The sequence below is a fragment of the Emiliania huxleyi genome, assembly GCF_000372725.1.
Source record: "Emiliania huxleyi CCMP1516 unplaced genomic scaffold EMIHUscaffold_4, whole genome shotgun sequence".
NCBI lineage: Eukaryota > Haptophyta > Isochrysidales > Noelaerhabdaceae > Emiliania > Emiliania huxleyi.
In genome coordinates, this window is record NW_005198966.1 from 58,778 (window position 1) to 72,859 (window position 14,082).

Sequence of the window (14,082 nt, forward strand, 5' to 3'; positions counted from 1 at the left end):
GCCAACTCAACTGCCTGGCTGGTGCCAAGGCTCAAAGGCTCTCCTCTCTCTCTCTCCTCCCTCTCCACTCTCTCAACTTTCTCCCTCTCTCCCCCCTGAGACTCTCTCTGCTCGCTCCGCCCTCTCTCTCCCTCCGTCCCTAGCGCCCTCGAGCGCTCGAGGCCGAACAGGTAGATCCTCCCTGATCGCTAAGCTACCACAGGGGGCGAACAGGTAGTAGACGTCGTCCGCCGCCGCCTCCACCACCCACATGCCTCCGCCCCGCTCAGCATTATATCAGGAGGTGCCAAAGCAGCAGAATTGGAGCACTTGGAGCACTTGGAGTGCAGTCATCAACCGCACATCCAGGGCCGGGGAGCTAAGAAGCGCACCCAGCGGAGAAATGAAAATACCTCCCCCGGTATTTATACCGGTAGGGAGGCGTGTGCCGAACTCTGCAAAGGGCCCCTCCGTACTTCGACGCGGCTGTTCGCGTAGAGGAGGTAGAGAGGGAGAGGTTGTATTGAGTAATGCGTCCTTCTTGCGGTACAAACCGAAGAGAGACCCTCAGCCTCGCCGCCGCGGGTGCGGCGGCCAAGCCTGACATGCGTTGAGTGAGGGGAGGGAGGCGATGCACCTTGCCCCCCCCCCCAGACGACCGACATCACACACGACAGTCAGCAGCAGACATGCACATGACAGGCGGAGGGACAGGGAGATACCCGCAAGACGCACCCGGAGCATCCTCTCGGGTGGAATCAAACATCAGTACAGAACACAGTCGCCAGGGCGTGGTGGGCGGGAGGCGACTGAGAGGTGATGGCGAGGCGTGCGAGCGATGAAGGGCAGACACTCGAATGCGCCGACGGGCGCAAGTCTGCCAATAATTGGGACTGAATCTCATTAGCTTCGACGCCTCGTGATGTGAAGTAGATGATGTGGCACAGAGGCCTACGGCCTGCAGGGCGAGCGCCGCACGAAGCCCAGCACCACCCCTCAGCAGAGCTGGCGAGAATCCTGGCGGATTCGCGCTACTGTACTCAAAGTGGAGTCCCGCCCGCCACGCAATAAGCGCAGATGTCCTCTTCAGCCTGCCGAGAGCCTCCTGGCCCGCGCGCGCGCTCCGCCTGGCGCGCGGAGCGACTCGGTGGACGTCCGAGCCCGCCGCCCCTCGCCACTGCTCCCTGCTGGCCCATGCAGCGCGACACCGCCGGCGCTGCGCCTGCTTCCTTGCGCGCCGCTGGACGTCGGCCGAAAAGACCGCTTCCCTCTGGGGACCCGACTCCGCGAAGATCGCGCGCGCGTCGTGAATGCGGCGCGCGCGCGATCTCCGTTCCCGGGCACGCCGGTCGCAGTGGCATGGGATCCCAGGCTCAAAAGCGCTCAACAGCGAGCGAGCGCCGCCGCTGCTCCTCCTCCCGCCGCCGCTCCGCTCACCGAGACAAACTCGGTGCCGCCGTTCTCGCCGCCGCCGCCGCCGCCGCCGCCTCGCCCCTCGCCTCCGTCACCGCCGCCCTCCATCTCGCGGCGGCGTCCCTCTGATGGCGCGGGCGCCTCGCTCGCCGGCGCGCCTCGCCGCTGCCCCCCTCTCGCCGCCGCTCCGCTCGTGGCCGCCGCCTCCCCTGTCAATCCCGCCGTCCGCACCACCGCTGCCACCGCCTCGCGCCTCGCCGCCGCCGCCACCGCCCTCCCCCTCGCCGCTGAGCGGTGCTTGCGACGAGCCTCTCACACCGTCCCGGCCGCGGTGCGCACAGCCTGTGCACCCTCTCTCCTTCTCTGTACTCTGACTGCGCCGCCGGCGCCGCCACGCATGCAGTTGGGTGCTTGGGTCAGCGGCGTGAGCCGAGAGGTGGCCCACCGCTGACAGCGCTCCCGAGAGGGCGTACACCTTGTGACGGTGCCCTGGCAAAATCGTCCCGATTTCGATGCGCGATTTAGCTAAGTCCCAGAGCCGTTTACCCATGAGCGGCCCCCCTCACCAGCCTAGGGCTCGCGCTTCTGGCCCGAGGTGTCGCCGCTGCCTCCCGCGCCCTCCGGCGCCTGCTGCTACTGCCGGTCGGCCGGTCAGGTCCGCGCGACGGCTCCATCCTCGAGACGCGGTCGCTGAGCGCTTTCTCGACCGCTACGTCTTCCGGTGCACCCACCCACCGCGACCCTCGAACCTGCGCTGCGCGGCGCAGTTGCTGCCGAGCGAGCCGCGCAGGGGCGGCATCACCAGACGCTACCGCATGGCCGAGCAGCGAGCAGGAACTAACCATTCGTGTTGAATTGCCTTATCCGTTATCGCTTATCGACAAACGGGGATTTTAAGTGTGGGAGAGTGTGAACTCAAACCTACTTCCTGACCGTAGCCTGACCGTCCTTACGGTGGCCGGAGCACCACCCACTAGCTGCATGATCACCGGCCGATCACCTGGTCACCGATCACCGGCCTTTGGAGAGTTGTATAGGACTTATCTATTCAGACGGTGATCGGTGATCAAGTTTCGGCGGCACGTAACGTCCAAAACAAGGCCACGACTGTCGTCCCCCACCTTCTTAGAGGTATGGGAGCCGCTGGCACCGCGCTGGGCGCCGCGGATGCACGTACGAACGAACATTATGAAATCGGGACGATTTTGACCCAAAAATCACAAGGTGCGCGCCCCCCGGCAGCAGCTCCCCTGCCCGCTCGAGAGAGAGAGAGAGAGAGAGAGAGAGACCGATATGCTGGTATGCGAGATGGTGGACGATGATTGCTGAGGTGGAAGGTGGGAGGGTGGAATGGGTGGACTACGCCACTGAGGGGGCATGGTCGAGTACGAGAACGGGGGGGGGAGGGGGTTCAACCAGGCGACGGAGGACTGTGGGCCATCGCGGGGACTGCTGCGTACGGAGGGCGCAGCAGGCTGATCCGGATGGTCACACCCGGTGGGTGGCACCGAGGCGTCGCGGGGACGCTCTTCTGTTCAGTCGACGCTCGTCGTCCACTGAGAACTCAGTGGTTGTCACCACTTTGTATTCTTTAATATTAACCTTGCGAACTCGTCCCCCCCGGCAGGGCTATGCAACTGTGACCAGTGTGTGCTGTCTACGCCTGAACCAGGTGTCAAATCTGCCGATGCGTGACCTGTGCGTGGGCTGCTCTGTGAGGGGTCCAGGCGTAGTCCGACGGGTAGGGGGTCTGTGCCCGGGCGGTGTCCGGTGCGGAGTCTCTCTCTGATCCCGCCTGGGATGTTGGGTGCGAGGTGTGGCGGCTTCGATCCCAAGGGGGGGAGCTGATCCCACTCGGTAACCAACTCTCAGGGGCAGTAGGTGGGCGAGCTTCAAGCGCGCTCATCTCGATCGTCAAGGCGTCGCTACGCGCGGTTTTCCGCGGGGGGAGCTTCGTCGACGGGTGCGGGACTGCGGCGCAGACAGTGCTGCGGCGATGCATCCGGCTGCTGCGGCGAGTGGTGTGCATGCTGCTCGCTGCAATGGCGAAGAACTCGTCTCGTCACACGCCAAGAGCTTACGCTCTGTCGAGACGTGAGGCGTATGCGCCCAGGAGGGGAGGGCGCATGCGTAACGACGCTGCTAGAGATGCCTTTCGGGGCCCAGAGATAAAACTTCTGATGCCATGCGTGACCTAGTAGTGTCCCCAGCTATGGGCGTGTCCACGTTGGAGCCAGGTGTGGTGTGGACGCGAGAATAGCTCCGCCGTTCATGGAGGCAACCGATGCGAGTCGACTGGTGTGTGTCGTCGTGGTTTCGTATCAAGAATTCTCTCTCTCTCTCCTGCCCGCTCCCCTCTCCGCTCTCGCGCCACCCCGCGCGCGGGGGCGTGACGTCTGTAGCGAGGCGACGGTGGGACGGTGTCCGACCCGATCTGGGGTTTTCATATAATGCGGCTCTACTCGTATCGACCAGCAATAAAATACCGGGGGAGGCCTGCGCAGCCTCTAACTATTCTTCTCCCTAAAAACCGCCCGCTTGTCTGGACTCCGACGGTCGTCATAGGCTCCGAGACACGAGCGCCGCCATGGACAGCGCGAACGAGAGAGGCTCCCAGTCGTGGGTCTGCCCAGAGGAGGGTCATTCGCTCACCGACTTTGTGCCACCTCGCGCCGGCTACAAATGCGATTTGTGTGGCGAGACATTCGGGGCGGACGTCATTCTCTTCAGCTGCCGCATCTGCCTTTGGGACGCCTGCCGTGTGTGCGCCGCCTCGGGCCGCCTCACCCTCCCCGGCAACGACGCGCGTTCGAAGCGCATCTCCCGAGTCGGCGAGAGCCTCGAGGCGCAGATCGGTTGGATTGCGAGTGCGGTGGAGAGCAAGGCCGCTGCAGATGACCCGGCGGCGCTCGCTGGCATTCCCGCGCCCTTTGAGAGGACGTCGTGCTTTGCGTGCGTCCCTCCTGAGGATCGCGCCTGGTGGAGGTTCCTCGTTCCTCCTGAGTGGGTGCCGCCGCTCCTGGTAGAGGTGCGTTTGCCGTCCGGCCTCCTCCTCCTCGCGCCTCCGCCCCCGGGCAGCGCCGGCACCTACCTGCGCTGCTCCATTCCAAAAAGCGAGGCGTCGGCGCGCGACCTCGCCTACTGCTCCCAGTGCGGTCGCACCAACTGCCAGTGCTCAGTCAAGACCCAGCTGGCGAGGGACTTTGGTCAGCTCAGCCGGCGGCTGTCCTTCAACCGACGCAACGCAGTCCGCCGCGTGCAGCTCGACGACCCTGGCGCGTGGGCCGGTGTGGAGGAGGCCAAGAAGGCGCCCTCCTTCTCGCGCCGCAGAAGCGGCAGCAGCAGCGGCAGACGGACCGCGGCGGAGGAGCCGGCAATGGCGCAGGCGCCGGCAGTGCCGCTTGGCAGGTCGGCAGGCGCGGCCGAGGCGGCACTGAGGGTGGTCGCGCCCGCTTCGCCTGCCGCTTCCTTCCCTCCGCTCGCCCCCGTGCTGGCGACGCGTTGGCGGCGGGTGCGCGCGGCAGCCCACCTCGAGTCGATGGCTGGCGCACGGCTTCAGGTACCGCGAGCCCCTGCCCACACACCCGGTGTAGACGCGCCATTCTCGAGGGCCCCACCGCAGGTGGCGCCGCTGCCGGCGGGTGAGCAGGGCGTCCGATTCGAGCAAGGCGTGAGGCCACCCGTGGTTCACTCCATAAGTGATGCGAGCCCGCTCCGCGGCGTGATCTCCCCGGGCGCCATCGTCGCGTTTGTCGGTCTCGCCGGCAGCTCTCTCCCTAGATGCCAAGTACACATCCTTCATGCCCAGCGAGCACTCGAAACGGCATATGCCATTGCGAGCCTCCCTTGAACCTTCCCGGAACCTTCCCGGAACTTTCCCCCTCAGGAGAGTCGACGGATTGCGCCGCGATGGACGGCGACGCGCTCGACGCGGCCTTGCGAGCGCATGCGGAGAGCGAGCGTCGCACTCTCCACTGGATCGCCGCCGCCGACATCCCCGATGTGCTCGCCTCCATCGCCGAGCGCGAGGCGTCGCTGGTGACAGTCAAGGTGCGCACGAGCTGGACCCCGCAGCGGGAGGTCGACTACCCGACGCGTCTGGCGCTCCCTTCTGGCAAGAGGGCGACGCCGCAGGAGATCGAGGCGGCCACCGCGGAGCTCTCGCTCCAGCTAGCAAACCTTGGGCGCATTGCGCCCGGCGAGGCGTGACAAGACCGGGGATGTGGGGGAGCTGGGACAAACCGACGGGGGAGCGAGTGAGAGGACAGGACCCCTTGCGCCTTGGCCTTGCCACCGGCTTTATCTCCCCGAGATACCGGATACCGCCCACCCGCCCCACGGAGCACGGTGGCATAAGGTGTGACTGACGAGGGAGAGGCGGTGGTTGGTGGCGGAGGCCCGGCGAGGGGACGCGAGCGGCGCGGCGGGGTGGACATGTCGCTCAAGGTGAGAAAAGAGTTGAGAAGTTTACAACAATGGATGGGCTTCCGCGTCGGGAGCGCCGAGCCGTGGAGAGAGCGAAGTACTCCGAGTAAATAACGGCGAAGCTCGCGGCGGAGCCGCCCATGTGGATGTGGTGTCGTGTTTGTTTTGTGTTTGCTCACTTCGCGCCGGGGTCGGCGTCGCGCGCGCGGCGCGCGCGCGCATAGCACAAGGCAGCCTCCTCTGCAGTGGCGAATGAGCCAAGGTTCCTGTGCTTTGGCTTGTGGAGATACGCCATGAAAGGTCGGTGGCGAGTGACCCGCCTCTTGTCCTTTTGGACGCCCTCGAATCCGGTAGCGGTGGTCTCGGAGCGGTACAGGCTGATGCCCTCCGCCTCTGCATGCCTCAGAACCTCATCTACTGTGAAGGGGGTAGACGGAGGAAGGTGGCGCAGAGACGGATCGTACCTTTGGGGCACGCCTGGCATCGATGGCGGCGAGACGATTGCTGCGGTGGTGGCCGTGGCCGCGGCTGCAGCCTCCTCGTTGGACGCTTCCGGACCGATAGCCCGAGCGTACGCGAGAGCAGCTTCCTCCGCCGAGTGGTAGCTGCCTAGCTTCACGTTCACACCGTCAAGTCGCCTTTCTGCGACGAAGCGAAATTTGACGCCGGACTTTCCATTGCCAGCCACATGCTTGAAGCCACTTTTCGAGCCAGTTCGAATCAACTGCAGTCCTTCATCCTTTGCTGTTTGAAGGACCTCCTCGGCGGTCATGCGTGGCTGTTCTGCTCTCTTCTTTTGCAACGATGGATTATCACGGGCATCACGCGCATATGCGAGCGCCGCCTCCTCAGCAGTCACGAATGTACCAAGGCGTTCGTGCCTTCGCACCGCAGTGAAATGGTGCCCCAAGCTATTCGCAGGCACGGGCACGACGCCAACATAGCCAGATGACCGCTCAGATTTCTCCAGGACGAGGCTCTCAGCCTCTGCAGCACGCAGCGCTTCCTCACGCAGTTCCTGCTCTTGCTGTGCGTTGAATTGAACGTGCACGGCTCGGCGAGGCAGAATGATGCAGCCTTCCACCACATCCTCGGCCGCCACTGCAGTACATTCAACAACAGCACAGGGCTCGCCAGCAGGCGGGCCATCGTCCGTCGCGACGAGAACTTCGACCTCCATTCTGCGCGCGCCCGCTCCAAGTTTTACACGGAGTGCGAGTAAAACGGCAACGCCATAAAATGAATCACGGACGCGGCACAAACGCGTCTGGCGCTCCCTTCTGGCAAGAGGGCGACGCCGCAGGAGATCGAGGCGGCCACCGCGGAGCTCTCGCTCCAGCTAGCAAACCTTGGGCGCGTTGCGCCCGGCGAGGCGTGACAAGACCGGGGATGTGGGGGAGCTGGGACAAACCGACGGGGGAGCGAGTGAGAGGACAGGGCACAGCCGGGGACCCCTTGCGCCTTGGCCTTGCCACCGGCTTTATCTCCCCGAGATACCGGATACCGCCCACCCGCCCCACGGAGCACGGTGGCATAAGGTGTGACTGACGAGGGAGTTCCCCCTTTTGCGCAGCAACACCTTAAACTTTTAGGCCCTCCGAATTCGGATCGGAGCGTAGCCGTCTAGGCCGTACGGCTCTAGCGCGGAGTGGACCCCGAGTTTGGAAAAGGGCGACGGACGCTTGTGTGCCTAGCCTCCAACAACGCCTCCCCGGCGCAGAGGGGCCCCCGGAGGGATGCTCAACCGCCTCACGCCACGCCGCTTGCGGCGGTCTCTTCCCAGCTTAGCGTTGAATCGCCAATATAAATTCTTTTTTCGCAAGGCTCCATGCCCGCTCGCAAACGCGCGCGCCGCGGGGGTGGCTTGACGCCGGCCGGGGAGCGTCCGCTCCTGGTTCCGCTGAACGACCCGGACGGTTCCCACCCCACGCTCCGCGCTCTCGCTGAGCAGTACCGCGCGCAGCAGCTTTGCGACTGCACTGTCACGGTCGATGGCCGCGCCTTTCTGGCGCACCGCTGCGTGCTCGCGGCGGCATCCGACTACTTCCGCGTGCTGATGCTTTCCGGTGGGTCCGCCTCGTTTGCCGACTCGCAGAGCGCCGCGCTCGAGCTGCCGGAGCTTTGCGCCACCTGCTTTGAGGCGGCGCTCGAATACGTCTACACGGGCTCCTGCTCGATCGACGAGGCGGGTCTGCAGACCTTGTTGGAAGTGGCCGGGCGGCTTCAACTCGCGTCGCTGCAAGGCGTCGTCGCGGAGGCGCTGGAGGCGCGGCTCTCGGTGTCCAACTGCGTCGAGACGTGGAGCTTCGCCTCAGACGCAGCGCTGGTGCGGCTCGAGGCGGCGGCGACCGCCTTCGTGCTCAAGCACTTTGTGGAGGTGTCGCTCGGCGCCAGCCTCTCGCCCGAGATGATGGGCGTGCTGCTGCGCAGCGAGGACATCGAGGCCAGCGAGGAGGCTGTCTTCTCGGCCCTCGTGCGCTGGCTCCGCGCTCAGCCCGAGTCTGCGCGCGAGGAGGGCGCGGTGGCGGCGCTGCTGGAGCACGTCCGCTTCGCGGCGATGGACCAGAAGTTTGTCCGCGAGACCGTCGAGCAAGAGCCGCTGATGAAGAATGTCCCGGCACTCACGGTGCTCGCGCAGGCGCTTCGCGAGGGGCTGTCAAAGGAGGGGACGGCGCGGAGCCTGCCTCGCCTTCCACAAGGGGGCGAGTGGGTGATCGAAGCACCAGGTGCGATCGCGGCGGTGGATGGCAAGACGCTGACGTTCCTCAGTCGGCAAGACGATGATGACGACGACGACAACGAACGCAGTCGGAACGGTTTGGTGCGTCTGAGCGTGCCATTGGCCGCGGGGCGCTACGAAGTGCGCTTCAAGCTGCTGGAGGATGAGGTGAGAGGCGATAATGCGCGCTGCGGCTTCGGACTGATCAAGGAGGGAGCTTCTGAGGCATTTGAGCTTCAGCCCTGGTCCCACGGTTTTGGCGTGCAGAATCTTTGGTGGCTCCGGCGCTTCGAGCGCACCGTCTACAGCGAGTGGGAGACGTCCGGGAATTTTGATGATGAGACAAACCACCAACCGTACCAGCAGTTCCCCATCCCCTCGGATGTCCGCATCGTGGTCGACATGGATGCGGGCGAGGCTACCTTCTACGTCGACGAGGTCGAGATCCCGCACAAGGCGACGGGCATCACGGGGGCCGTCTTTCCGTGTGCCATGGCATACAAAATGGAGAACTCTCTGGGAAACACCAACGTCGTTGTGTCGTTCGCGGGCGTGCGGCGGCTGTAGCGCGTTTTGCGATGCCAGCCGCTAACCGCGCGAGGGCGCGGGTATTTTGCTTTTTTCCGCGGTTTGGGGCTTGCGACGGACTCGTTTAGAGGATTCGTTCGCGAAAAGCAAAACGAGGGCGGGTAGCTAGTACGGACGAACGCGGACTTCGCAGGGAATGATATCCGCGCAGAAAACGCGCAATAGACGCTGGCTGGTTGGCGGGGTCGGTGCCGTGGCCATTCTGGCCACATTGCTGACCTTTGCCTCTTACGCCTCGTCGCCGCCAGAAGTCCATGCCGATCCTGCGGCTTCAGCTCGCGAAAAGGACACAGCACTTTTCTTGAAGAGCGAGTGCACGGATCGAGACAAAATGACTGACGAAGATGTCGACATACTTATCTTTAACTGCCTGGTTACCATCGCCTACCTCATGCCCCTTCCAGAGGCGGTGGTGCGCGTTCTCGAGAGTGACCGTACCTTCAACACATATGCCACGCGCACTCTCCACTCATATGCGCCGACGCACTCACTCGCCATGGTTTGCTAGGGGGCTGCGTACGGCGGCGGCAGTGGGCCGCTCGGCTTCGACCTCCAAAAGTGCCTCACTGGCAGTACGCCAACCTGGGAAGCGAGCGGGGGGTTTCTGCAGACCGCCAAAGAGTACTGTGAAAGTCCCTTCGCTACTTGGGACCTCAAGAAGTACGGGACTGTTGAGGCATGCATCGAGGACAAGTGCTTCGTGCAGATGCAGGTCTGTGCCGAGACGCAGCCGAGATGCAGCCGAGGCAGAGGCCGTCCCCGAGAGGCGGCCGCGAGAGATGCGGCCGAGAGCAGACACTACGAGATGGCCGAGAGCGTCACCCCAACTTACTCTCCCCCTCAATCTCTCGCAGCTCTCCTCCAAGTGCTGCGAGTGCGGATTTTCCTACGAGGAGTGCCAGGCGGGCTACGTCAACACGATCGATTGGAAGGAATGGACGATTGAGAATGCAGGGTATGATCCAACGGTCGCCAGTCCCATAAAAATGGCCCAATCCATGGCTGGCACGGGTACTGCCTCTATGATGGAGTGCAGTACGCTCCCCAAGGCTGGCAACTGCGCTGCGCTGCCCTTTCCCCCGCCGACCCCTCCGTTTTCGCCGCCGTCGCCGCTTCCGTCGCCGCCGCCGCTCGCTCCGTCGTGGTTCGAGGAGGCGTTTCCAGCCATTCCCTGGCACTGGTTCGGCGTTGGCGGCACTCAATGAAAGTTTCCGTCCTCCGTCGCGTGTCAGTTCAATGACCGCGACCTTGAGTTGGTGTTCGGGCGAGCTCTGCGGTCGAGAGATGTTGCACTACTCGTCGACGCGCACGTCACTGGGTGTGGAGGGGAAGTCTCAGCCTTGTTGAAGCGCCCGTGGTGACAGAGAGCCGTGCTATACTTTCTTTCAGCTTCAAGGGAGGAGAGGAAAGGGGATTCTTTTCAGAGTTGGCCAGAATGTTCGTCGTTTCGTGTCAGTCGATACACGAACCTTTGTAGTATCTCTAGTAACCATATAAAATCAGTCGTATATCATCATGTATGAATGAGGGTGGGTCATTAACAACGTTGGCGCTCTCAAGGAAAAGGAAAACTAGAAAAACGAACAAAACAGCGAGCGCGGCGCGTCGCATGGTGGCCGCTCTGCACCGCTCGCTGCTGGCGCGCGATTGATCGCGGCCACGCGCGGGGCGCCAAGCAACCCCGCGGCGGGGCGCCATCTCGCGCGGCGGGACGCGGCGCTGCGTCGGCGCCAAAACAGACGCGAGCTCGCGGCGCGGCCGCTGCGGCAAAAACATCAACGTCTACTCTCCTCTGGCTCTGCTCGGCTCGTCTTCGGTCGCGGGCGCGCACGCGCGCAGATGCGCGCGACGCGCGCCCGCGTCGCCGCGCGAAGAGCGATTTCGAACTCGGAGCCAACCGGCGAGGCGGTGGCGCGCGGCGGCAAAACACGCGGCGTCCGCTTCGTTGAGATGCTGCTGATCTGGCAGCACTAAATGTACTGCTGAGCGGGGCGGGGCTCGCGGTATACTGCGGCGGCGGACGAAGTCTCGTACCTGTTCGACCCCCTGCCATGGTAGCTTCGCGATTGGGGAGGATCTACCTGTCCGACCCAGCCGACGTCATCAGAAAGGTTGGCAGCCCTCAGCTGAGGGAGTGCGGAGAAAAGAGGAACGGGGTGCCCTTAGTCACAGCTTCCCCCTGGACATGTCCACGCTCTGGACGTCCCGGGACATGGCGATGGACGACCGGCCCTCGCGGGCCGGCCCACCCTGAGCCACGCCTGCTGCGCGGCGCTCGCGCGGCGGCGGTGTGTGTGTGTGTGTAGGGGGGGGGGGGGGGGCGCAGGGCAGAGGCTCAACGGTCACGTCGGCCGTCGTCCGAGGTTTTGCAGGTTGGAGAAGGGGGGAGGGGCAGGGGGCCCGCTCCGCCTCTGCGCCACGCCGCACTCAAAATGACAGGGCTACTTCCACTTTGTTTTATTTGGGCCTTTACTAATTTTTTTGAGTCACACTTGCACAATCCGCAGATGAGCCCTCCTTCCCGCAAGACTCCTTCCCGCAAGACTCCTAGCAAGACTCCTTCCCCCCGCCGCCGCAATTCTCCGCCCGGCGACCAGCAGCGCCGCGGCGACCGTCGCCACCGCCCCCGCCATCGCCGTTGCTGGCGGCGCCGCCCCCGCCCCCGCAGACGCCGCCGCCGGCTCGGCGCGCGCGAGGAAGGGGATCCATCCGAGCGGGATGTGCACCGTCGCATACCCATGCACCTGCTGCTCCGCGTAGTCCGTCAGCAGGGTCACGCCGCCGGTCCGCGAGGTGGGCGCCTACAGGAAGGTTCCAGGAAGGTTCCAGGAAAGGGCTAGGAAAGGGCACGCCGCCGGTCCGCGAGGCGGGCGCCTCCCCCCCCCACTCCTTGTACTCCTTGTCTGGGCACGGAGAGCCGCAACACAGCCCCTCGCCGTCGGCAGCCGCGATGGCGAGAGCGGCGGCAGCGCAGACGGGCGCATCGCCTACGTTCCGAATACGCCAGCCTCGGGGCGGGAAGGCGGGGCATTGTGCAGCGTCTTCAGAGCACCGCGTGAATACAAGAGAGGCGGAGGCGGTGAGTGCAGGTGAGTGCGGCCGAAGACGATCGAATGCAGTGGAATACGTTGCGCCCTCGAGGGCTAGTTGGGAGACAGGAACACGTATTCAGCTTCTAGGCCCGAGATATGGGGCGATATGGGGAGATGTGGAGAGGTATTCCGCTTCTAGGCGCATCGCCTTGCCAGGCGTGCCCGGCGGCGCAGGCGGCGTCGCAGGCGAGCATCTGGCGGTTGCAGGAGGAGGTGTCGTCGGAGCTGCAGCACTCGTCGTGCGCCCTGCGTCGGGCGGAGACGGGACTCGCCGAGTGCGGCGGGTAACGGGCAAGCAGCGGGCGAGCGGCGGGGGCAGAGAGCAGCGGGCGAGCGGCGGGGGCAGAGAGCAGAGGCCACAGACGGCAGCCGGCAGCGGCAGAGAGGGTACAGAGCAGAGCCGGCAGAGGGAGAGCGGTGGTGGGAGGTGTGGAGCTGGGCGGAGGCGGTGAGAGGTGAGTTGAGGAGGCGCCTGCAACAGGCGTCCTCGCAAAACTGAGGCGGCACGCTAAAGTCGCAGGCAAAGTCGTCTCCCGCCTCGTACCTCTCGCGCACGTCGGCGCCGCCGCACCAGCGCACGCCGCAGTAGGCGCCGCAGGCGCGTAGACCGAACCAGTGCTGCGGGTTGCTGTCCGTAAAGACGTCGATCAGGTCGATGGAGAGCTCGAGGTCGGAGTGCGGCGCCCCGGGAGGCGACGGCGGCGCGGGAGGGAGCGGCGGAGGCGGCGAGGGCGAGGGCGGCGAGGGCGGCGGCGACGATGGCTCGGGAGGAGGGGGCGGAGGAGGCGGAGGCGGAGGCGGAGGCGGCGGAGGCGGCGAGGGTGGCGGCAGAGAGGGGGGTGGTGGCGGCTCCGGCGGCGCTGGGGGCGTGGCGGGCCCCGCCGAGCCCCACCATACGAAGGCGGAGCTGCCCGCGGCGAGCAGAAGCGTGGCGGCGGCCATGGCGCGCGGGGGGAGCAGTGGAGCGGCGGCGCGGCGGCGTGGCTGCTGGGGAGGCCTAGTGCGCGCACGCTGGACGTGGAGGTACCTCCTTGGTCAAGGTCAAAGAGAAAGTGGACCTATTTGGATTCCCTCCCTCCGCCGCCGCCACTGCCGCCGCGACGGAATTTTCTTTTCTTCTGACCCGCAGAATTCCCAAGCACGCCCGCGACCGCCCCCGCTGCTGCAACGAGGAGCGCTTGCCACTGCACCACTCTGGTCGCGCGGGGTGTTTCTGGTGATTCTCGCTCCACAAAACCATGGCAGGCACCACCGATTCGACGACAGCGACCAGCGCCCCTGACGCAGCGGTTGGCGATGCGCCAGAGAAGACGCGCAAGGCTGGTGAGCGCAAGGATGGTGAGGGGCGGTACTCTCGCTCGCGCTCGCGCGAGCGCACCAGCTACCGCGACCGCGACCGATCGCGTGACCGCGACAGGCGTGACCGCCGCGACAGCGACCGAGACCGTCGCTCCTCACGCTCAGACCGGGACCGGCGCGACCGGCGCTCTGACACGCGCGACCGGCGGTACGAGGATGAGCGGCGGTCCTCGCGCTACGAGCGCCGCTCGTCGCGCTCTCGCTCTCCGCGCCGCAAGCGGACCAAGGATAAGACGCCCGCATTTGATAAAGGCGCGGTCGCAGCGGCGCTTGCGCGCGCAAACGGAGCAATCACAGGCTCCTTCGCGTCGACGGTACCGGGGGCGGACCCGTCGCTGGGCTACGGGCTGGGGACGGTCGGGCTGCTCGCGAACCCCGCCGTCTCAGCCCTGCAGGCAGACCCCCCCCCCGCCGCACCTTGGTAGCCCGAGAAGACTGGGTTATGCACGGCCACACGTAAACGTCCTGGGAAATCCTGGTGACGCCACTGCCACTGCACCTGCTCCC

The 14,082-nt window shown here is 65.3% G+C and overlaps 4 protein-coding genes across 4 annotated transcripts; 3 read left to right on the forward strand and 1 right to left on the reverse strand.

Annotated features, from left to right (window-relative positions):
- Positions 1 to 3,963: 3,963 nt before the first annotated feature.
- EMIHUDRAFT_461267 (hypothetical protein) lies at positions 3,964 to 6,042 on the forward strand. The gene is made up of 3 exons (XM_005770304.1): positions 3,964 to 4,951; positions 5,015 to 5,147; positions 5,279 to 6,042. The coding sequence occupies exons 1-3, from the start codon at positions 3,980 to 3,982 to the stop codon at positions 5,599 to 5,601; spliced, it is 1,428 nt and encodes a 475-aa protein (XP_005770361.1). The 5' UTR covers positions 3,964 to 3,979; the 3' UTR covers positions 5,602 to 6,042.
- A 1,599-nt stretch (positions 6,043 to 7,641) lies between these two features.
- EMIHUDRAFT_349765 (hypothetical protein) lies at positions 7,642 to 9,177 on the forward strand. Its single transcript, XM_005770305.1, has 2 exons — positions 7,642 to 7,844; positions 7,867 to 9,177. The coding sequence occupies exon 2, from the start codon at positions 7,874 to 7,876 to the stop codon at positions 9,101 to 9,103; it is 1,230 nt and encodes a 409-aa protein (XP_005770362.1). The 5' UTR covers positions 7,642 to 7,844; positions 7,867 to 7,873; the 3' UTR covers positions 9,104 to 9,177.
- Positions 9,178 to 11,587: 2,410 nt separating this feature from the next.
- On the reverse strand, positions 11,588 to 13,229 carry EMIHUDRAFT_432223 (hypothetical protein). The gene is made up of 3 exons (XM_005770306.1): positions 12,689 to 13,229; positions 11,975 to 12,111; positions 11,588 to 11,925 (listed from the first exon to the last, which is right to left on the reverse strand). Exons 1-3 carry the CDS (start codon positions 13,156 to 13,158, stop codon positions 11,672 to 11,674), a joined length of 861 nt encoding a protein of 286 aa, XP_005770363.1. The 5' UTR covers positions 13,159 to 13,229; the 3' UTR covers positions 11,588 to 11,671.
- A 225-nt stretch (positions 13,230 to 13,454) lies between these two features.
- EMIHUDRAFT_195910 (hypothetical protein) lies at positions 13,455 to 14,000 on the forward strand (the record flags this gene model as incomplete). Its single annotated transcript, XM_005770307.1, has 1 exon — positions 13,455 to 14,000. One exon carries the CDS (start codon positions 13,455 to 13,457, stop codon positions 13,998 to 14,000), a length of 546 nt encoding a protein of 181 aa, XP_005770364.1.
- Positions 14,001 to 14,082: the final 82 nt, after the last annotated feature.